General features: G+C 36.9%; 2 protein-coding genes and 1 long non-coding RNA gene across 3 annotated transcripts in view; 2 read left to right on the top strand and 1 right to left on the bottom strand.

Moving 5' to 3' along the window:
* The window catches only part of FAM47E (family with sequence similarity 47 member E), an 83,987-nt gene that overhangs the window by 34,761 nt on the left and 24,996 nt on the right, over positions 1 to 24,230 (bottom strand). The window contains exon 2 of the mRNA XM_069092165.1: positions 18,073 to 18,442. Coding sequence (XP_068948266.1) covers positions 18,073 to 18,442 — 370 coding nt within the window. The remainder of the gene's footprint in view (positions 1 to 18,072; positions 18,443 to 24,230) is intronic.
* On the top strand, positions 18,344 to 20,903 carry LOC138164401 (uncharacterized). Its single transcript, XR_011169045.1, has 2 exons — positions 18,344 to 18,480; positions 20,578 to 20,903. It is a non-coding gene; the product is annotated as an uncharacterized lncRNA (long non-coding RNA).
* On the top strand, positions 20,044 to 20,566 carry LOC138164396 (acyl-CoA-binding protein-like). The gene has a single exon (XM_069092177.1). It carries the CDS (start codon positions 20,314 to 20,316, stop codon positions 20,512 to 20,514), a length of 201 nt encoding a protein of 66 aa, XP_068948278.1. The 5' UTR covers positions 20,044 to 20,313; the 3' UTR covers positions 20,515 to 20,566.

Here is a 24,230-nt window from a genome sequence, read left to right as displayed (position 1 = left end):
CTGGAAGACAGGATTCAAAGGGCTAATATAAGAAGCATTGTCCTCTCAGAAAAACAAAAGAGAAGAAAAAGTTTGAGTACCATATTTCAGGAAATCATTAAAAAAATTCCTAGAAGAAACCAAGTGGTGCAGTGGGAAGAGCAATGGGCCTGAAGTCAGGAAGATCTGGGTTCAAATCTAGCTTTAGACACTTACCGTGTGACCATGTGCCAATCACTTGACCTCTGTTTGCCTCCGTTTCCTCAACTGTAAAATAGGGATAATAATAGTACCTCCAAGGATTATTGTGAGGATTAAATGAGACAATATTTATAATGGACTTAGTTAGCACAATGTCTGCTTCCTCCTAAATAATAAAGTAAAAAAAAAAACTACAGAAGACATAGGGCATGACCCAATGAGAACCACAGGCTTAACAAACCTAGCTACAAAATGTCCAACTCAAGCTCTTCTAGGTGAAAAAAAAATCCCCCCAAAACATATACACACACATATATGCAATGGTGTGCTATGTGTATATATGCATGTGTATTGTATATGTATTTATGTATTCATGGAAGGAACATCAAGATTAGGAAATAAGGAATATCAGTCAGAATCACTCAAGACTGTCATGAGAAAAGAAAGGAAAACTTTAAATGTGATTTTTATAAAAGGAAAATTACTTTTATGTAAAATGACTGTTAGCCAAGGATAACATATCCTTCAAAATTGAGTATAATCCTATACAGCAAAAATAGAATGTTAAAACAATTTATGACTTCCAAGTGTTTCTTCTGAGAAAATATTGTCTCAGTCTTTGACATATACATATAGCAGATAAAAGAAAAGTAAGAGAGGGGGCAGAGTCAAGGTGGCAGAGTAGAAACAGGACTTCCGTAAGTCTCTGGCTCTCACCACCTCCAATCCATGTAAAAGGGGACTCTTAACAAACTTTGGAGCTTCAGAACCCACAAAATGACACAGAGAAGCTAACCTCCCACTGAGGACAGCCTGGCAGGCCAGCAGGAATCGGCCAGCACAGTGCTCTGGGAGCCAAGCCCAGCCCCAAGCCAAGGCTTTAGCCCCAGGTCAGGCCTGACCAGCTGCTGGCTGGAGGGACTCCAGATCAGCAGCAGCTGTGGCTGTTTCCAGATTTATCAACACATAGATGCGAAGGACAAAGTGAGAGGTCAGTGCAGTCTGGGCTTTGAGACCCAGAAATTGGGAGTGCATTGGCTTTTGCCCCCTGGGTGAGAAGCTGCTAAGGGCTGCAGTGCAGCCACCTCCATGTGGCAGCTTCAGCCCCTGGCCTGCAGAGTGTAGGGGGACCAAGCACAAGTCTGAGGGGTAATCGCTCTTGCTTTAACCTGCTTGGATCTGGATTGTGGTCTAGGGTGGAGGTCCTGGGGTGTGTGTCCAGCTTGCCAGAGCATGTAGAGACCTCAGAGAGGGTACCCAACTAATACCTCCAGCAGCTGAGAAAACCCCAGCATTTGGTACAAAGCTCCCCTGTCTGGTAGCAGAGTCCTACTGTGGCAAAAAGCCCAGGGGTCAAGTGACTGAGGGGCGACATGACCAGGCAAAGGAAACAAAGCAAACAGAAGAATCCAACATTAGACTCCCATTTTGGGGACAAAAAGGATCAAAGCATGGAACAGGAGGAAGACAGTGAAGTCAGAACTCCTGCACCAAAATCTTCAAAGGAAAATACAAGTTGGTTACAAGCCCTAGAGGACCTTAAGAAGCAGATAAGAGAAGTGGAGGAAAAATTGGGAAGAGAAATGAGAACAGTGCAAGAAAATTATGAAATAAGATTCAACAACCTGACTGAAGAAAATTACACCTTAAAAAATAGAGTAACTCGAATGGCAAAAGAGGCTCAAAAAGCCAATGAGGAGAAGAATGCCTTAAAAAACCGAATTTACCAGATGGTAAAAGAATCTCAAAAGCTCACTGAGGAGAATCATTCCTTCAGAATTAGACTGGAGCAAATGGAAGCTAATGACTTTATGAAAAATCAAGATGCTATTGATCCAAATATGAAAGAATAGAAGACAATGTGAAATATCTCATGGGAAAAACCACTGACCTGGAAAATAGATCCAGGAGAGATAATTTAAAAATTACTGGACTACCTGAAAGCCATGATCAAAGAAAGAACCTAGAAATCATCCTCCAAGAAATTCTCAAAGAAAACTGCCCTGATGTTTTAGAACCAGAGGGCAAAATAGAGGTTCAAAGAATCCACCAATCACCTCATGAAAAAGATCCCCAAAAGAAAACTCCTAGGAATATTATAGCCAGGTTCAGAAATTCCCAGATCAAGGAGAGAATATTACAAGCAGCCAGGAAGAAACAATTTGAATATCGTGGAAACACAATCAGGATAACTCAGGATCTGGCAGCTTCTACATTGAGGGATCAAAGGACTTGGAATATGATATTCCGGAGGGCAAAGGAGCTGAGATTAAAACCAAGAATCACCTACCCAGAAAAACTGAGTATCATGTTTCAGTGGAAAATATGGTCATTCAGTGGAATAGAGGACTTTCAAGCATTCTTGATGAAAAAACCAGAGTTGAATAGAAAATTTGACATTGAGATACAAGAAGCATGAGAAGGTAAACAGGGAAAAGAAATCATAAGGAACTTATCAAAGTTGAATTATTAACATTCTTACATGTAAAAATGATAATTGCAACTGATGAAACTCTTCTCAGTATGAGAATAGTTGAAGGGAATAGAAAAGTGTATATCTATATATACATATGTATGTCTATATCGGAGGGTATACAGATGTATGAATACCTATGTGAATGTGTGTATATATGTTTACAGGTATACATAGATAGAGGGCACAAGACCAATTTAATAGGAAGGGATGATACTTAAAAGGTAAAATTAAGAGGTGAGAGAGGAATATAATGAGAGGAGATGGGGAGAGACAGAGTGGGGTAAACTATCTCATATAGAAGAGTCAAGGGAAAATGATTACAATGGAGGGGAAGAATAGGAAGGCAAAAAGGAATGGATCAACCTTATTCTCATTGAATTTGGCTCGGGGAGGGAATGAAATACACACTAAATAGGGTATCTCACCCTACAGGAGAGGAGGGGGGAAAGGGATGAGAGGCGGGATGATGGAAGGGAGGGCAGGCTGGGGGGGAGGAAAGTTGGGAGCACCCACTTTTGCAAAGGGACAGGATCAAAGTAGAGAATAGAACAAGTGGGAGGTGGGATAGGAGGGAGGGAAATATAGTCAGTCTTTTACAATATATCTACTATGGTACTGTTTTGCATAGCTACACATGTACAACCTATACTAAATTGCTTATCTACCCAGTAAGGGTGTATGACAAGGGAGGAAGGGAATGAATCTGCAATTCAAAGTTTTAAAATTAAATGTTTAAAATATATATATATATATACATACTATTATTAATACTACTTTACATGTAATTGGGAAATAAGATATACAGGCCCTGGGGCTTAGAGATCCACCATGCCCTACTGGAACTGTAGAAGGAGGTATGGAAGAAGATATGGGAGAGAGCAGATTTGAAGGGGATATTCTGTGGGACTGATATTTTGGGGCGGTAGGTAGGGGAAAAATGGGGAGAAAATTTGTAACTCAAAATCTGGCAGAAATGAATGATGCAAATAAGAAGTTAATAAAGCATTTGAAAAATGAAAAAAAAGTAAGAAAGATAAATGAGAATGGATAGCTTAAAAGAGTGAGGTGATATTCCAGTGTTTATATAATAAAAGGAGCGGAAAAGCCCATTATAAATTGGGAGTTTCACCTCATTGATGGAAGAAAAAGAGACAAGATATGGATGTGAGTGTTCAAAAAGAAATAATATAGACAAAGGAAGAAGGGAAAGAAAGGAATTACCATTTGTCGAAAGTGGAATGCCACAGCTGAAGGTATTCCAGATACAGATAAGGAAAGGAGGCACCTACATGAATTACTCTCTTACCAGGAATAGTCAAGGCCAAGTTAAATAGATCATAGTAATAGAAGTTAAACAAAATGAGTTACAGGATGGGGTTGGGAAAGGGAATGGCTTAAGCAAAGTGAACCAGCTGTGGAAACTATGAAGATGTGATTACCAATAACAAAAATTTCGCAGTGACTTGGGTCTGGATAGAGAAGGTAAGGGGAAAGGAAAGGAAGATGACTAGAATAAGACTGCCCAATGCAATACAAACTACATTTTCCTACTGCTAATTTCTTATTTTTTCAATTAGGAGAAAAAAAATAATATAACAGAATTTAATCGAGAAAATATTTATCGTAACCTTTAATATTAATGGTATGAATTCACATAATAAAAGAGATGATGGTGGAAGAATGGTTTAGCAAAGTGCATCCCAATAATTTACTGTGTAAGAGTAATGAAACACACTTAAAACATAAAGATTCACAAGATAGAGACTGGAGCTGAGATTTAGTTGGTATAGGAAATTCCCAGGTGAGGAAACTCTGTAACGATACAGATCAGCACCTTCTCTGTAATTTATAGACTTAGAGAGCTGCCTAGAGAACTGAGATTAAGTGAATCTCCTAAGATCACATGCCAGTATATGTCAGAAGGAGGACTTAAACCCAAATCTTCCCAAATCTTTAAGGCTGGCTCTCTAGCCACTATACCACGGTGAGTTAAAATGTAAAGTTGAAATAGAAAGAGAAGAAAAACCCTCCAGGACCAAATCGATTCACCAGTAAATTTTCTCAAACAGTCACAGAACAATTAGTCAAAATATTACACGAACTATTTGCAAAAATAGCAAAAGAGGGGATTCTATAAAATTCCTTCTATGATAAGATGTTCCAAAACAGAAAACTATAAGAAAAATACCTAATGAATATTGATGCAAATATTTCAAATAAAATATTAGCAAAAAGACTAAAACAACATACCAGAAAGATTATGCAATATGCCCAATCTGGATTTATACCAGGAATACAGAATATTTAATAATTGTAATACTATAAACTTAAATAACCATATTAATAATAAAACAGCAAAAGTCATGACATGTTAGTAGATTTTTTAAAAAGCTTTTAACAAAATACAACATCCATTTCTTTTAAAAAATACTAGAAAACAGAAATAAATTAACCTTTTTCTTAAAATGACAGTATCTATTTAGTAGCATAATAGTATAAATGGACCGTCAAGAATTAACATTATTTATAATGAGGATAAGCTAGAATCCTTTCCAACAAAACTGGGGAGGTGGGGCAAGGGTAGCAAAAAAGTATTCATCATCATGACCTCTATTTGGCACAGGAGAAGGAAAAGAGAGTAAGTATTTGCTTATCACTTATTATGTACTAGGCATGGTGGTAAGCACTTCTCTACCTGAGAGGTCAGTACTATCATTATCCTCATTTTAGAGTTGAGGAAACTGAGGCAAACAGTGATTAAGTGACTAACCTAGGGTCATATAACAAGTAATTTCTTAGGTTAGATCTGAATTCAGGTCTTCCTGATTCCAGATCCAGTGAGAGCTGCCTATATTAATACTACATAGTAATATAAATACTATGAATAATTTACTACTACATGGTAAGAGAAATTCCTATGAAAAATTCATTACATAGTAATAGAAATGGTGCTATTGGGGTGGCCAGGTAGCACAGCAAGTAAGAGCACTGGCCCCAGAGTTGGGATAACCTGTGATCGAATCCAGGCTCAGACACTTAGCACCCACCCAGAAACACCTGGCAGTGTAACCTTGAGCAAGTTACTTAACCCCAATTACTTAAAAAAAAAAAAGAAATGGTGCTATAGCAATAAGATAGGAAAAAGATGCTGAAGGAGTAGGTATAGCTAAAGAAGAAACAAAATTAACACATTTTGCAGGTGATATGATGGTGAATCCTAAAGAATCAGCCAAAAAATTTGAAACAATTAATACTTTCAGAAAAATTGCAAAATATAAAATAATTCTCCAGGAAGAGCCAAAACAGAGAAAGAAAATTATAGACCAATTTCCCCAATGAATATTGATGTAAAAATTTTAAATAAAATATTAACAAAGAGATTAAAGCAATTTATCACCAGGATAATACACTATTACCAGATGGGATTTATACCATGAACTCAGGGCTGGTTCAGTATTAGGAAAACTATCAGCATAATTGACCATATCAATAATAAAACTAACAAAAATCATATGATTACCTCAATAGATGCAGAAAAAGCTTTTGACAAAATACAGCACCCATTCCTACTAAAAATACCAGAGAGCACAGAAATAAATGGAGCTTTCCTTAAAATGATAAGTAGTATCCATCTAAAAATGTCAACAAGCATTATCTGTAATGGGGATAAACCAGAAGCTTTCCCACTAAGATTAGGTGTGAAACAAGGATGCCCATTACCACCACCATTATTCAATATTGTACTAGGACACAGACATTTTTTAAAAATTATTTGAAACTTTTACTATATGCCAGCAAAGAAGATCATTTAAAGTGGATAGATATCTACAATATATATATATATACATATATAATATAAAATGCCCAAATTGAACAAAATAGGAAATAGATAACCTAAACAATAGAATCTGAGAAAGAAAAATTGAATAAACTACATCTAAAGGGTCATGGAAAATCTCACCAGGACTTGTCACAATGACAAGTGAATTAAATGAAATATTGCAGAAAAGAACCAATTTTATGCTATATAAGATGTTCTCAAAAATAATAAAATATGAATGTCATGTAAATATCAGTGAAAGATAAGGAAGAAAAAGTTAACTATAGACCAATATCACTAATGAATAATGAGGAAAAATATTAAATAAAATGTTAACAAATAGATTAGGGAAACATTTCCTAAATTATTCATTATAGCAAAGTTGGACTTATTCTGGAAATAGGATTGTTCTGTACTAGAAATGCAATTATCACAAAAGTCACATTAATAACAAAAATAACAAAAACTGATTATATCAGCAAATGAAATAATGCCTTTGATAGAATATGGCAATAATTTATAGTTAAAAAAATCAAAATAATTTTTCTTTAATGTAGTAAAAAGCGATTTTATTAAGTAAACATCTAGCATTATTTGTAATGAGAAAAAAAAAACAGAAACTTTCCTACAATGATGAAGCAAAAATGCCTGCTAGCTTCATTATTATTCTATATACTTCTAGAAATAAGACAAGAAAAAGAAATTAACGTAACAAACATTACCAGCAAAGAGGATAAATTATCTCTGTTTCCAGATGGTACAATGGTTTATATAGGAAACACAAAAGAACCAAAAAAAACTAATCAGGACTTTGAGTAGCTTAAGCAAAGTAGCAGGATAAAAAACATTTTAAAATTTCTGATTTATTACAATTCTTCAATGGAGTTGTGATCTCATTCATGTGGAGAATTGCCTCCATCAAAATAGAACACAATTAATCTATGTCTTTTCATCCTGTGTGATTTTTCTCCATATTCTTCCATAAATCCTCCACAAAGGATTCAACCAGTATGCTAGATAGTTGTGAGGACTAAATGAGATAATGATTGAAAAATACCATTTGAACAACAATGAAATATACCAAATAGCTGGCAGCTAATTTCTGATGTGTTCCTTGTTAATTTCATCTTTGGTGGATTTCATTATTTTTAGAACCATTCTGAAGTTTATTGTTGTATTCCCTGATCTCTGAGGAATTTTCAGGATTCTGTCATATCAGGCATTATTGATTCTCATTCTTTTATATTATACTATTAAGAGAATTTTGCATCTTCTTTGTATGCCTTCTTCACTTTTAAGGCTCGTCTGCTGAATTATGTGCTTGCACACTTGTCATTTATTCAGATTTTGCTTTAATCTTGATTTCTTTCCTCCTTTTCTAGTGAATGGAGCCTTAAGGCTGGCCCATGTCGGGGGTCTAACTTGGGCCCCAACCCTGACTATCCTCAGGGAAGACTAGTCCTAGCTGAACTTCACATATTTTTTAGGACTCACAAAATTGCATGCACTGGCAACCTGTATTTCTCTCCTTTCCTTCACAGAGCAGAACCAACACACGAGAAGGTAGAAGGACAATAGGGATGTTGGTGCAGAGAGTCACTGCAGTAGCTGAGGGGCCACACACAAGTTCACAAGTTTGCTTGTGCTCCTGCTTTAGATACATAGGGACTGATTAGGAAGAGATGCTGAATGAGTACTCTAAGTATTAGATTTCTCTAACACCAAGTCAGAGGATTTCACATCATTGTAGTTTCTGTCTGATACTGCTTTAAATTGTCCTATAATTGGTGTTTAATTCCTTATTGGAGGGTTTAAAAGGTTGACACAGTTTAGAGAAAGTGATTCTTCTGCTGTCTTGCTGATTACATGGCATACTAATGATCTTTAAAAAATTTTTGTTAATGTAATTTGCTTTTCCATTGTTTAAATTTTCCCCTATGTCCTTCCTCCTAACCCCATCCCAGAGAGATACACCTTAAAAGGAAGATTTTTTTCCAAAAGGAAAAAGAAAGATGAAAAAAATCAGCAAAAGTAATCAACACATCTAAAAAATTTCAAAACATGTTCAATGTTCCATACCACGACTATTAAACTTCTACAAAGCAATAGAAGGCAATGTCTTCTCATAGCTGTTATGTGGAACTCGGGTTTGTTGGTTTTTAAATAATTCAACAGCATTCAGTTTCACTTGCTTTGTGGTGGTTGCTCTTTTCATTTCCATTATTATTGTCTTTGTGTATATTGTTTTCTTGGTACTTTATCACTTGCTTCTATCACATAGATCTTTCCATACTTCTCTGTATTCATCACAAACATCATTTTTATAGCACAATGATATTCTCTTACATTCACGTGCCACAATTTGTTTCATTCTTCCCCAAGTGATGGTCATCTATGTTGTTTCCAATTTCTTGCTACCACAAAAAGTAAATATTTTCATGTATTTGGTATTGGAGCCTTTCTTTTTGGCAATAGTTCCCATAGGATATATGCCTAGCAGTAGACTCTGTGCATCAATGAATATGAACCTTTTCTTGCTTCATTTATACAATTCCATTTTGTTTTCCAGACTGGTTGGATTACTTTATAGCTTCACCAACATTGCATTAGTACCCAACATTTATCACTATCCTTTGTCTTTTTTGCCAGTTTGGTAAGTTTAAGGTAAAACTTCAATGTCATTTTGATTAACAGTTTCCTTATTACTAGTGATTTGGAACATTCCTTCATATGGTTGTTAATATTTGCACATCTTGTGAGAACTGTTTATATTTTTTTGATTCTTCCTCTATTGGGGAATGGCTTCTGACCACATATATTTCTGATTGCTAACTATATATCTTGGATATCAAACTCTTATCAGACAGCCAAGATTTTCCCCCCAATTTGACAAATCCTATTCTTATTCTACATGTATTAATTTTGTTTGTGCAAAACTTTTCAAGTCCATATAATCAAAATTATCTATTTTATTCTTTGTAATAACCTCTGTCCTTTGTTTGGTTAAGAATTCATCTCACACCAGTTGCTGTGGTTTCTTTTCAGATTTGTTTATAATGTAATCTTTAATATTCACATAATGTATCCATTTTGATTTCATTATGGAATATGATGTAAGATGATGTTTCTTCCAGACTATCATCCAGATTTTCTAACAGTTCTCATCAAAAGATGACATTCTGAGTAATTTATGTTTTGATGACCATGTTTCTAAAGAGTTTGGAAGCAACACTGAAGAATAATTGACCCTGTGAAGCATTTAAGTAAAACGCTGTTGGTGCAGATGGAGAAAAGCAAATGTGGTCATAGTATGTGTGGGTACTGTGATGATGGGTACGAGATCCTAGAAGCCAACTTTCGGCTACTAGAAAGGAGACTGCCTTGTTAGTAGTGGTCTGACAAGTTATATCTATTACTGCTGACCCAACCACTCAGAGAGCAGGCAAGCCAGCCTAACTGTAGCAAAAAGGCATTCTGAGGGAGAAGGAAGGCAGGAAGGTGGAAGGAGGGAAGGAAGGAAGCATTTGCCTATTTTGTGCTGACCACTGTGTTAAGCACTTTACAAATATCTCATTTGATCCTAAAACAACCTTGCAAGGAAATTGAGGCAGACAGATTTTAAGTGATTTGCTCAGGTACACACAGCTATAAATCTATCTTCTTTCAACCTTACTCTCCACCATATATTCTTCCATCCAGTGACACTAGACTAGCCTCCTGGCTATTTCATGAACAAGACATTCCATTTGTCAGTTCTGGGCATTTTCTCTGGCTGTCCCCCATGCTCAGTATACTCTTTTCCCCTCATCTCTGCCCACTGGCTTTCCTGACTTCCTGTAAGTTCAACTAAAATTCTTCTCCTCAAAGCCTTTCCCAACCCTTCTTTTCTAATGCCTGCTCTCTGTTGATCATTTCCTATTTATCCTGTATAGAGCTTGCTTATATATAATTATTTGCTTAAAGTCTGTCCCCATCAGATTATGCACTTCTTGAGGGCAGGGATTGCCTGTGTCTCTTTTTGTACCTCTAGCATTTAGCACAGTGCTGGGAACTTAGGAGGTGCTAAATAAGTGTTTATTAAACTGATTCACTAAGCCTGAGTCCCCTGACTAAGCCAATCAAATCTCAAGATCAATTTCAATTCTTTTTTAAGTATAATGCCTCCTCTGGAGTCAAAGAGTGTGTGGAAAGGATGGCTTGTACCTATATAGAATTCTGAGATTTAGAGTTTTTCACTCATATCATAAAATAAGAAAATGTCAGATTATTGGGAGTGAGGCAAGATTTAAAGGAGAGCATGAAAAAAGAAGGAAATTGTTTTTTAAAAAATCTCTAAACCAACTAAGTCTTGAAGAATGTTTATATTTTAAGGAAAAGCTAGCTGAACTTGCATGGGAAGAGGGGTTAGGATGTTGCTTCTTCCATAACAGACAGGGAGAGAACAAATGAAAATAGGGTAGGGGGTAGATGTGCAAGGACTCCCTGGAACTGAAGGAAAGGGGACTGAAATCTAACTGGAGCTTAAGAAGTTGCTTTATGAAAAAATCAAAGTAGTAAAAAAAAGTAAATTCCAAAACTCTAGCATAGTAAAAAAAACTTGAATCCACTTGGATAGATTCACATGGAGACACATCAAGGACGAGTTTCTCTAAAAAAGGAGAAAGAGAGAATAACAGATTTGGGATGCAAATATAACTAAAATGAAAGAAAATCTGGAAGAAGAGAAGCAAAAGGCATTAAGTCTAAAAGAACACATGATCTCTACATAAGCAAAAGTCATTGATCTAAAACAGGCAGGGACAATTTAAGGATTATATGTTCCCCAGAAGAATATAACAAACTTGAAAACCATAATGCTGGAAATACTACTGGAAAATTGTCCAGAACTTCTGAATGAAGAAAACAAAGTGGGGGGGGGGGGGGAAACCTAAACCTTATATATCAGACTCCCAGACACAGAGGTGTTAAATTTATTAATCTTAATGACAAACAATTGTTTCTGTGGATTGCCAGGAAAAAGAACTTCAAATAAAAAGGAAAGAAAACTCAAACATTGTATTATTTCATACTTATTAGAAACCACAAAAAGCATGGAATAATTTTTTTTAAATCAAAGGAGCTCAAGATACAAACCCAAATAACACATCAAGCAAATATGAACCTAATAATCAATGTAAGAAAAGAGAGTCAACAAAAGAGGGCTATTTGAAGCATTTCTGCAAAAAATCCCCCCAAACAAAAACAGAAATAAGCAGATGATTCAAATTACAACTAGCCCAACCACAGAAATAGAAGAAACGTAAACAAATAGAGCTAGCAAAGTAAGAATAAGAAATAAAATAGTCCATTTCTACTGACTACTTTTTTAGACCAAAACAAAAAGACAACCTATGGGTTTAAAAAAATAATGGCAGAGAAACCCATAAAGGAAAAAAAGAGGCATACAAGGGTTAGCAGAATTTAAAGAAATACAAAATAACTAGTAGGAACTGGTCTGAAATACTATTTTTAACAGATCTTACACCCCACAATTCCTCCAACTGGTAAATCAATGTATTTTGTGGAATTAAATTGTAGAATGGGCAACTCGCTGGCACAGTGGATAGAGTGCTGGGTCTGGAGTCAGGAAGACTCCTTTTCCTGAGTTCAAATCCAGCTGTAATCACCTACTAGCTCTTCGATCCTGGGCAAGTCACATAACCCTGTTTACCTCAGTTTCCTCATCTGTAAAATGAGCTAGAGAAAGAAATGGCAAATCCCTCAGAATTTTTGCCAAGAAAACACCAGATGGATTCCCAAAGAGTTTAGCACAATTGAAAGAACTGAAAAAGGACAATGAAAATTGCAGAATGGGAGTGTGCATATGTCGACAGTAGGGAAGTAGAATATAAAAGAGAATGTGTGATGTAGGATAATCAAATCCATGAGTGAATCATGCCAAAGATGAACTTTCTCCTATAGTGTCTCAGCAAGGAGAGATGCTACAGGAGAATGAGAGGGATCTCATAAGAGTGAGATTGAAACAGGGTAAATGAAATAGGTCTTGTCCTGGTAAAGGAGAGGTGAATCCAATTAACATCAGTCTTGGGGGCACACTCCTGCAATTCCTGATAATGTGGAGGTTGAAGCTGGTGGATCTCTTAAGCTCATGAGTTCTACAACAGGCTGTGCCAATTGAGGTGTCCACACTAAGTCTGGCATCAATATGGTGAGCCCCAAACCAGCTGGCCTAATGAGGGGACAAACTAGCCTACATCAGAAATAGAGTAAGTCAAAGCTTCCATACCAGTCAGTAGAGGGATTGGGCTCATAAATTGCCATTGTACATCAAGCAAAGTCTTAACTTTTTTTTCTTCCAGTTCCAGGAAAGAAGAGTATATGTTTGTAATGGAAAATAGAGTCTAGGGGTGGCTCGGTGGCACAATGAATAGAGCACTGGCCCTGGAGTCAGGAGGACCTGAATTCAAATCTGGCCTCAGACACTTAACACTTACTAGCCATGTGACCTTGGGCAAGTCATTTAATCCCAATTGCCCTTCCCTCCCCCCCTCAAAAAATAGAGTTTAAATGGGTCTAATCTTGGAGGGGGGGGGAAGTTGGTTCAGAAGGAGACCACTTTCTCTGAGAGAGTGTCATGCCCCTACAAACATTTTGCTCCAGGAAAAGAGAAATTTGAGTTCTGATGGACAATTGGCAACCATGGAAGGCCATGTGGAGAACTCAGAGAGGGCACCCATCTAATACCTCTGGTAGCTGAGAAGACCCCAGTGTTTGGGACAAAACTCCCCTGTCTGGTGGCAGAGTCCTACTGTGGCAAAAACCCCAGGGAGCAAGTGACTGAGGGGCAACATGACCAAGAAAAAGAAACAAAGCAGACAGAAGATTCCAACATTAGACTCCTATTTTGGGGACAAAAAGGAGCAAAGCATGGAACAGGAGAAGACAGTGAAGTCAGAACTCTGCACCAAAAGCTTCAAAGGAAAATACGAGTTGGTTACAGGCCATAGAGGACCTGAAGAAGCAGATAATAGAAGTGGAGGAAAAATTGGGAAGAGAAATGAGAATGATGTAAGAAAATTATGAAATGAGAGTCAACAGCCTGACTGAAGAAAATCATACCTTGAAAAATAGACTAACTCAAATGGCAAAAGAGGCTCAAAAAGGCAATGAGGAGAAGAATGCCTTAAAAAACCAAATTTGCCAGATGGAAAAAGAATCTCAAAAGCTCACTGAGGAGAATCATTGCTTCAGAATTAGATTAGAACAAATGGAAGCTAATGACTTTATGAGAAATCAAGATGCTGTTAAAGAGATCCAAACAAATGAAAGAATAGAAGGCAATGTGAATTATCTCATGAGAAAAACCACTGACCTGGAAAATAGATCCAGGAGAGATAATTTAAAAATTATTGGACTACCTGAAAGCCATGATCAAAGTAAGAACCTAGAAATCATCCTCCAGGAAGTTCTCAAAGAAAACTGCCCTGATGTTTTAGAACCAGAGGGCAAAATAGAGGTTGAAAGAATCCACCAATCACCCCTTGAAAAAGATCCCCAAAAGAAAACTCCTAGGAATATTATAGCCAGGTTCTGGAATTCCCAGATTAAGGAGAGAATATTACAAGCAGCCAGGAAGAAACAACTTGAATATTGTGGAAACACAATCAGGATAACCCAGGATCTGGCAGCTTCTACAGTGAGGGATCAAAGGGTTTGGAATAGGACATTCTGGAGGTCAAAGGAGCTGGGATTAAAACCAAGAATCACCTACCCAGCAAAACTGAGTATCATGTTTCAGTGGAAAATATGGTCATTCAGTGGAACAGAGGACTTTCAAGCATTCTTGATGAAAAAACCAGAGTTGAATAGAAAATTTGACATTCAGATACAAGAAGCAAGAGAAGCATGAGAAGGTAAACAGGGAAAAGAAATCATAAGGAACTTATCAAAGCTGAACTATTAACATTCCTACATGGAAAAACAATAATTGTAACTTATGAAACTTTTCTCAGTATAAAAATAGTTGAAGGGAATATAAATATATCTATATATATGTGTGTGTGTGTATGTATGTCTATATATGAGGGTATATGGGCATTTTAATACATATGTGAATGTGTGTATATATGTTTACAAGTTTACATAGATAGAGGGCACAGGACCAATTTAACAGGAAGGGATGATACTTCAAAGGTGAAATTAAGAGGTGAGAGAGGAATATAATGAGAGGAGATGGGGAGAGACAGAATGGGGTAAACTATCTCATATAGAAGAGGCAAAGGAAAATGGTTACAATGGAGGGGAAGAATAGGAAGGCAAAAGGGAATGGTTCAACCTTATTCCCATTGAATTTGGCTTGAGGAGGGAATGAAATACACACTAAATAGGGCATCTCACCCTACAGTAGAGTAGGGGGGAAGGGGATGAGAGGCGGGATGATGGAAGGGAGGGCAGGCTTGGGGGGGGGAGGGAAGTTGGAAGCACTCACTTTTGAAAAGGGATGAGATGAAAGTAGAGAATAGAACAAGTGGGTGGTGGGATAGGAGGGAGGAAAATATAGTTAGTCTTTTACAATATATCTACTATGTTAATGTTTTGCATTAGCCACACATGTACAACCTACATTGAACTGCTTATCTTCCCAGTAAGGGTGGGTGACAAGGGAGGAAAGGAATGAATCTGGAATTCAAAGTTTTAAAATCAAATGTTTAAATATATATTATTATTAATAATATTTTACATGTAATTGGGAAATAAGATACAGGCACTGGGTCATAGAGATCCACCATGCCCTACTGGAAAAGTCAAAAGGGGTATGGGAGAAAATACGGGAGAGAGCAGATTGGAGGAGGGGATATCCTGTGGGACTGCTATTTTGGGGCAGTGGGTAGGGGAAAAACGGGGAGAATTTTTTAACTCAAAATCTGGTGGAAATGAATGATGTAAATCAGAAGTTAATAAAGCATTTGAAAAATGAAAAAAAATAATAGGGAACTGACTTATTCACTCAATACTTGTGTAAATACAATTACAAAATATTCCTTAAAAAATAAAGAACAATTTAAATAGCTGGAAAATATTCAATGTTTATTGTACTGTAACAATTTAATAAATATGAGAATGCTACTCTAGTTATAAATTTAATGCTATACTAATCAAATGCAATACTATACCAAAAAGATACTTTTCAGAGGTAGATAAAATAATAACAAAGTTTATACAGAGGAACAAAGGATATTCCATATCAAAGAAAATAGTGAAAAAGGCAGAAATAAAGAAGAAAATGGAATTTCCAGATTTCAAGCTATATCACAAAGTAGCAATCATCAAAACCACTTGGTATTGGTTAAAAAAAGAGAAAAGCAGGTAAATGGAATAGACTGGATAGGAAAGAATCAGAAATAACTGAACTCGATAACTCACTGTTATATAAACCTGAAAATATACATTATCTCAGAAAGTGTTCCCTCTTTGATGAGAACTTATAGACAAACTGGAAAGCAATCTGACAGAAATTAGACTTACACCAATATCTTATGCTATATTCCACATTAAATTCAAATGGTTACATGACATGAATATTAAAGATCATACCATAAAAAATTAGATGAGAAACATATCTTATATATTTTAGAGCTATGGGTATAGGATGAAATTTTAACTAAAGTATAGAGGCAATTTCTTTCTTTCTTTTTTTTTAAGCAATTGGGGTTAAGCAACTTGCCCAAGGTTACATGGTCAGTTTTTTTGTGTGGGTGTTAAGTATCTGAGGCTGGAACCCATCCTGGATCCTCCCAACTCTGGGGCCAGCAATCTTACTCACTGTACCACCTAGCCACCCCAATATAGAGGCAATTTCAAAAGATAAAATGGACAATTTTGATCACATAAAATAAAAAAAAAGTTTTTTGCACAAACAAAATTAAAACATTTAATATAACAAAGGGAATCTGTCAACTTAAAAAAAATCTTCATAGTCAAATATTTCTTATAAGCATTTGATATCCAAGATAAAAAGACAAATACTAGAAATATAAATTTCCAATAACTATTCTCTAATAGATAAGTAGCTAAAGGATATGAGCAAACAGTTATCAAAAGAATTACAACAACCATATGAGAGAATAATCTAAATCACTTATAATAAAAGAGATGGAAATAAAAATATTCCTGAGGTTACACCTCATATCCAGCAAGTTGGTAAAAATGATGAAAGAAAGCAGTGGTAAATGTTGGAGGGCTTGGTGAAAGACAGGCACACTGATGCATTGTTGGTAGAGCTATGAAGTGGAACAACCATTCTGGAAAGCAACTTGGAATCATGCAGAAGAAAAGAATAAAATTTCTATAGTTCTTGACCCAGAGAGCATACTTTACAGCATATATAATATGGAGGTTATTGATAAAATAAAAGGCTCCAATGTCAAATACCCTGCAATATTTGCATCATTTTTTGTGGTAGCAAAGAATTGGAAATGATCCAAATGCTCATCAGTTAGGGAGTGGTTAGGCAAATTATGGTATCTGAGTATAATGGAATACAATTGCTATAAGAAATAACAAATATAGGGGCAACTAGGTGGCACAGTGGATAGAACACTGACCCTGGAGTCAGGAGGACCTGAGTTCAAATCCAGCCTCAGACACTTGACACTTACTAGCTATATGACCCTGGGCAAGTCACTTAACCCCAATTGTCTTGCCCCCCAAAAAATAGAGAAAGAAAAGACAAATGTGACAGAGAAGCATGGAAAGAGTTATGTGAAATGATGCAAAGCGAACTAAACTTAACCAGGAAAAATAATATACATATGACTACAACATGTAAATGGTAAGAACAACTACAAAACACTTGAAATAAAATGTGAAACTACAAAAAACTATTTGGGTCCCAAAGAACAGATGCCTTCCTTTGCCCTTTGTAGAGCTTGGGAATCCACGGAGTTGAACATTACATAGGATATCAAATTTTTTTTTTCTGATGTATTGATTGGTTTTCCTAAATTTTTTTCCTCTTCTTCCTCTTTTTCTTTCTTTCTTTTTAAAATCTTTGTCATAAGGAATGGCATTCCAGAAGGAAAGAGGAGAGATATACAAGGGGAAATCAAGATGATGAAAAGCAAAAGATATCAGTAAATTATCTTTTTTTTAAAAAAGAAACTTGGTTATTTATTATTTAATACCTGTTACCTGGTTGTTGTGAGGGAAAAGCTTATGAAATATAAAATGCTATATGGATGTCAGCTTTCAACAAAGTTGTAGAAAAAAATATGCCTTCCCTCCCCTCCCGCAGACAAATAAAAAAAAATTGAACCTCTTTTTTTAAAAAGAAAAATCTACTGGTCTGCCACTGTAACTATATGGCCCCCACCAACCCTCTCAGCAAAGGGGAGTGAAGGGTGTGATTGTTGTTGCTTAACAGCAGCAAAGAAGACTATGTGATCCAACCTGTCTTAAACACTCTTTCCTAATTCTCCTGAATTCTGCTCCCTTCAGGGAAATTGACTAGCCATCTAAAGCCGTGGCAATGTCTATGGCCACATTAATACCCTGAAACATTAAAAGAATAGGAAGAAAACAAGAATGAAATAGTTACCTCTAGAGGCAAACTTTCTTCCAGATTGGGGTAGAGAGCCAGAGGATGTTGAGCCAGGAAATAATCGATCTTATCGGCATTCTCCCTTTGAATTTTCTGGGTTGGGGAGAGCCTTGAAAATAACTGTGAGATCTCCAGGTCCTTTGGCTGCCTCTGCTGGACAGCAAGATCTTTTCTGTGGTAAATGAGAGGGAAGAAGGGCTCTTTTGGCTGCCGGGTGATGATGTCCTTACTGGGAGTGGCACCGCCTTTGCAGAAGTCATCCACAGCACTTTTGAGGAAGATCCACCGCTGGCTGTTGAGAGCATCTGGGAACTTCAGACCTTTTTTGGTACTTCTGAAGCACTTGGAAGGCAGTCTCTCTTTGTACCTGGAAAACATGGCGTCTGATTACTATGTACCATAAAGGTATAGGAAAAGGGAGAGGAACGGGAGATGACATACAGGGGGTGCAGTGCGAATCCAAGGAAAGTTAGGTTCCCTTCTTGTCCCCTGCAAAACATCTCTCTAGAATGCTAAATATTATATTGAGAGGCATTATGGACAGAGAGGAAGTCAGGACACCTGGTTTAAAACCTTCCTTCAGTGATTTACTAACTGTATGGTCATGGGCAAATCATTTAACATCCCAGAACCTGAGTTTCCTCTTCTGAAAAAAAACTAATAAAATGTGCCACAGGCTTGTTGTGAAGAAAGCACTTTACATATAGAAATCATGAAATGCTATATGAAAACTTAGATTTGTGTTACGTTTATTAAGCATCTGTTATAAGCAACCACTGTATTCTGCACTGGGGATAGGAAAATAAATCTGGACAGCTCCCGTGTATATAGCACTTAGAGTCAGTGAGGTTATACAGCAGATAGAGGGCTGGACTTCTGTCAGAAGACTGGAGACACTGACCAGCTGTGTGGCCATGGCAAATCATTTCACCTCTGCTTATCTCAGTTTCCTCATCTGTAAAATGAGGATAGTAATAGCGCCTAACTCCTTGGTTATTATGAGAATTAAATGAGATAAGATCTGCAAAGTGCTTTGCAAACCTTAAAATACTATATGTTATTATAACTCCAATTCTCCTCCTCCTTCTCCTCCTCTTCTCTTCCTCCTTCCCTTCTCCTTCTCCTCCTCCTTTTTCTCCTCTTCCTCTTCTCCTCCTTCTTTTTATTATTATTATAGTGCTAACTATTATCTCATTCAATCCTCACAACAACCTTGGGAGAGCAGGAGCTATTGTTTTTGAAAGATGAAAAATTATGCAATCCCATTCCTTAAAGGGCTTACAATCTAATGTGGGGGGGGGGCTGATGAGGGAATCTCACATTTAAGCAGGGGGATGCAGTGGATTGAGTGTTGGAACTGGAGTCCTGAAGTCCTGAACTCAAATGTGGCCTCAATTCTTAGCAGTGTGACCCATTCAACCTCCCTCAGCCTTAGTTTTTTCATCTATGAAATGGGGAGAATAGCCTCTACCTCACAGGGTTGTTGTGAGGATCAAATGAGACAGGATATATAAAACATGAAGTGTTAAGGAATAATATAAGGGCTAGCTCTTATTATAAATGCATATGATTAAAGACAAAAGTGGCAGGGGGTGGCTTGGTGGCACAGTGAAAAGAGCACTGGCTCTGGAGTCAGGAGGACCTGAGTAAAAATCCAACCTCAGACACTTAACACAAAAACTAGCCATGTGACCTTGGGCAAGTCACTTAACCCCAATTGCCCTCCAAAAAAAAGCAAAAAAAAAAAAAGATGAAAGTGGTAAGAATAAAGAAGAGAGCCTGACAAAATATTTAGGAAGGGATGAATGAGTTTCAGGTGCAGAATCTGGGAGGGTTCCAGGGAGGAGGTAGCATCTAAAATGAGCCTTGAAGGAAGAGAATTTCAACAGACAGAGAAAAGCAGGGAGTGGATTACAGGAATGAGGGACGGCCAAAGCAAATTCAGGAAAATACAAGGTTAGGTTAGGAAAGAGCTGTCAGTATGATATATTTGAAACAAGACTGAAAATCTATGTTGGAGCCAAATTTGGGGGTGGAAGGCCTTACTTTCCTGGGAGGGCAATAATATTGTCAGATATGTGCTTTAGGAAGATCATTTAAGCAGCCGTGTAAAGGGTAAAGAAATAGGTCTGTGGGTTTGATTCTCCCCACCTTGCTCAAGCTGGCAACATGTCTCAGGCTGAATTTGACTGAGTTGCAGAAGTCAAAAACCTGAGATCCAAACCAGATGACCAGGAGATGTTGCTTATCCATAGTCACTACAAACAAGCCACCGTCAGAGATATAAATACAAATTGTCCAGGTATGATGGACATCAAAGGCAAGGCTAAGTGGGATGCCTGGAACTCTTTGAAAGAGAAATTCAAAGAAGATTCCATGAAAGCTTATATTGCCACAGTGAAAGAACTACCAGGAAAACATGGGATACAAAAGAAATAGGATTCAGCCATCAGCCATGCCCTTGGAAGCTAACCTAAAACAATGCTTGTCTTAAACCTTCAGGGCTCAAGAAAACAACCTACACCAGCTGATAAATCAAGATTCAAAGGGCAGTGACTATGTAGAGACTGTTATAATCGACATTCTCCAACCTGACTATCTCTCCCACTTTACTGAAGAACTGGGAAACACTTATGACCAAATGCAATTTCTTCTTATTTACTTTGCTTGAATTAAACTTTTTTATTCTGAATTTAATGAATTCCCCAAAAGGAGAACATTTCCATGTATGAAGTAGATTAGGAAATGAGGGTTATATTGCAACCATGATTCTCTAGTAAGTTTGCTTTTTTTGCTGTATATAATAAATTCAACATGTTGCTTTCAAAGCTGTTGTGATTGTGTTTCCTTCTGAACTTCCTATCGTTTTTCTCTTCTGAGCTTTTCTGAAAAAAAAAAATGATGTGCTGGCTTTTTTTGGGAGGGGAGGCAGCAGCATTGGTAACACTATCAATAGCTTCCCCTCTAAGTTTTCCCCACCCACACCCCAACCAATAAAAAAGGGAATTGCTATCCATGTAGCTGGAATGAGTTTAAACTCTGGTCACAGGGACTCAAAGCGGCCTGTGTTGGCAGGGATATGTTTAGAGAAATAAGCTCTAGCTCTGTGTTTCCTAGGAGAGCCTGTGAAATCCACCTTTGATTGGAGCACAGAGAACTTTTAAGCAATCCTGATGAAAAGACCAACGCTCAGTACAAATGCAAACACAGGAGTCAAGAGACCCTAGAAAGGTAAATACATTTAACCAATTAGAAGAGTCTGTAACAAAAGTCAGCAAGTTAATAAACATGTATTAAAAACCTACAACTGTGTTCCACGTACTATGTCAAGATCCAGGGACACAGAGAAAGGCAAAAATAGTCCCCAGCCTCAAGGAAATCACATTCTAATGAAGGAGACAGCATTCAAATAACTATGTACATATACACACATATGTATATATGTGTGTACATAGATACATGTGTCTATTCATATAATATATGTCTATTAATATTAATTAGGTGGTGCAGTGGAGAGAACACTGGGCTTGGAATCAGGAAGACTCATGTTTATGAGTTCAAATCTGGCCTCAGACACTCACTAGCTGTGTGACTCTGGAGCAAATCACTTACCCCTGCTTGCCTCAATTTCCTCATCTGTAAAATGAACTTGAGAAGGAACTGGCCAACCACTCCAGTATCTTTGCTAAGAAAACCCCAAATGGGGTCATGAAGAGAAGGATATGAGTGAAATGACTAAAAACATGTATATGTGTTATATATACTTATATATAATACATATAAAATATGGATATGATATGTGTATGTGTGTATATATATAATCTTCCTAAAGCTCAGGTCTGACCATGAACACTTTGTTTGACTTTTAAAACTCTTCATGACCTTGTTCCTACCTTTCCAGCCTCTTTATGCCTTTCTTCCCTCTATGTACTCTATGATCCAATGATACTGGCCCCTTTGTTGCTTCTCAACAATCACACTCCATGTCTAGATTCTGTACATTTTCACGTCCCCCTTAATACTATGAATATACATGTGCATATAGGGTATACATACATGCATGTACACATATATGCACTACACATATATTAACAACATGTATATTCATGTATGTGTTAATAGTATGAGTATTCATATATGTATACATGAAAAAACAAAAAGAAAAGAAAAAGAAAAAATAACATAAGAAAAAGAAAGCCCAACAACCGTCCTCTACAACATATCCTTTGGTTCCCAAGACCTGCACTCCCAAAGCTGACTTTCTTGGTGAGATCATTCTCTCCACTGAGTTGGAATTTGATTTTGTTTCTGAACCAGAGCCCTTTTACTTTGGGGTATTTTATTATTCTGTGGAGTACAGAGACCCTAACCCAGATTGACTACTCGGAGACCTCAAAGTGAAGGTAGGAAGTTTTATTAGAAAATCTCGAGAAGCAGGTGGTCCAGTCTCTGGGACAATGCCCAGGAGAGGAGGCTGAGGTACAGAAGCAGAAACTGGGTTAAATAAGCAAGGGTTACACGCCCCTCCCAAACATTAACCTAATTATTACTAATGAGGCTTTAATCTTGTTAGATAATATACATAATACATTAGGTCCATTACACAAGCGCAGTAACAACCTCAGAATACTGAATTCAATCCAACCTAAATGTGTTCTTATCTGGGCCTGAGTGTCCCAAGGTCACTGTCTACTTTCTAATTGGTCAAATCCACCTGCTGCCAACATTACTTCATTTTTAGTATTATCTAGGAGTTCTCTGGGAACTTAGCTTCTTCCCAAGGCTATTGTCTGGTACTTTTTATCAGTAGTCTTGTTCAGCGATTCTTGCACTTCTGTAGAAGCTTAACCCTTTGCTACCTCTCATACTACCATTCCTTTCCCCAAACTAGAAACACCTCTAATTTGGTCTCAATAGTTAATCCAATCAATTGTATTAATACTCATTAGCTCTTACATTACCTTGAAATACACAATGACTTACACACACACACACACATATGTGGAAGCAATATTGAACTTAGTTACAAAATATAAGGAAGTAATAAGAACGTATATAGGATATTCAAAATGGGGAAGTCATCCCTCACATTATGTATCCTAATCTTTATAACTTCCCTGATTTTTGTTTTATTGCTTGCTTGGACAAATAAGTTTGCTCCCTATCTGTTGTCTTTTGTCTAAGCAGTATTGAGTAGAAATTAAGTTGACTAAGAAAAAACTAGGTGTTATCATCCCTTTGAGAGCATTTATGCTAGAGTTCTGAAAGAACTTTGTACTCTGGTATCTGATCTGTAAGAGAGATATCATTCTAGCTCACCATTCCTCTTAGAGATAAGAATGAGCCCCAGTCTTCTCCAAAGTGGAAAATGTACTCTCCCTTGGAAATAAGAATTTCAGATATTATCTATGTAAATATATCCTTAAGGTAAGTCCTACCCAGTCCCTGAAGTGGCCCTGGAGTTTAAGAAACATTGCAGTTACACTTATAAAAGTTCTACCTTTATAAATAGTTTTCATACATAAAATTTTTTTTCCCTTACAACTCAGGAAAGTAGAGAAAACAAATGCAATGAGAACTTCCTTGTTAGAGTTGGCTAAAAATGAGAGACTAAGGCTTCTCCCCTCAGGAGCTTTCCAATCTGAGGCTGGATGAAAGAGATTTCTATTCAGCTACAGGGTGGTTAGGTGAATTCAGATGAAAGTGTGGTAGAAATGTCCGTTATTACTGTTTCTATTCTTTCCAAAAGCAATGACTATTAATAATGAATAATCATTAAGCCAATTATTAATAATAATAAATGACTTGCTTCAGCCTAATATGAGTGATAAGTGGAAGGATAGATTGTTAGGGTAAAATGAGAAGATGTTGATAAAGTATTTTTTAAACTTTAAAATGCTAAATAAATTCAACCTATTATTATTAAAACCAAGTGGTAAAGCTCCAAGCCCAGTGTCCTTTCCACGATAGGATCATAGAATCCTATTGATGTAGATCATTTTAACAGATGAGGAAATGGAGACCAAGGAGGTTAAGTGACTTGCCAAAAGTCGCCAGAGGTCAAGAACCATTGGAGAGATTTGACCCCAAGTCTTATGGCAGCAGCGCTTACCGTTAATGGTAGCATTATCAGAGCCCCGAGGAAAGTGACAGGC

Source organism: Petaurus breviceps, unplaced genomic scaffold (genome assembly GCF_028583685.1).
Source record: "Petaurus breviceps papuanus isolate PSGF00001 unplaced genomic scaffold, PetGlider_PUasm1.0 126, whole genome shotgun sequence".
In the NCBI taxonomy this organism is placed as follows: Eukaryota; Metazoa; Chordata; class Mammalia; order Diprotodontia; family Petauridae; genus Petaurus; species Petaurus breviceps.
This window is presented reverse-complemented; position numbering and strand designations above follow the sequence as displayed.

Excerpts from the sequence above, each read along its gene's own strand:
- LOC138164396 (XM_069092177.1), top strand. The coding sequence starts at position 20,314 with ATGTTGCTTATCCATAGTCACTACAAACAAGCCACCGTCAGAGATATA.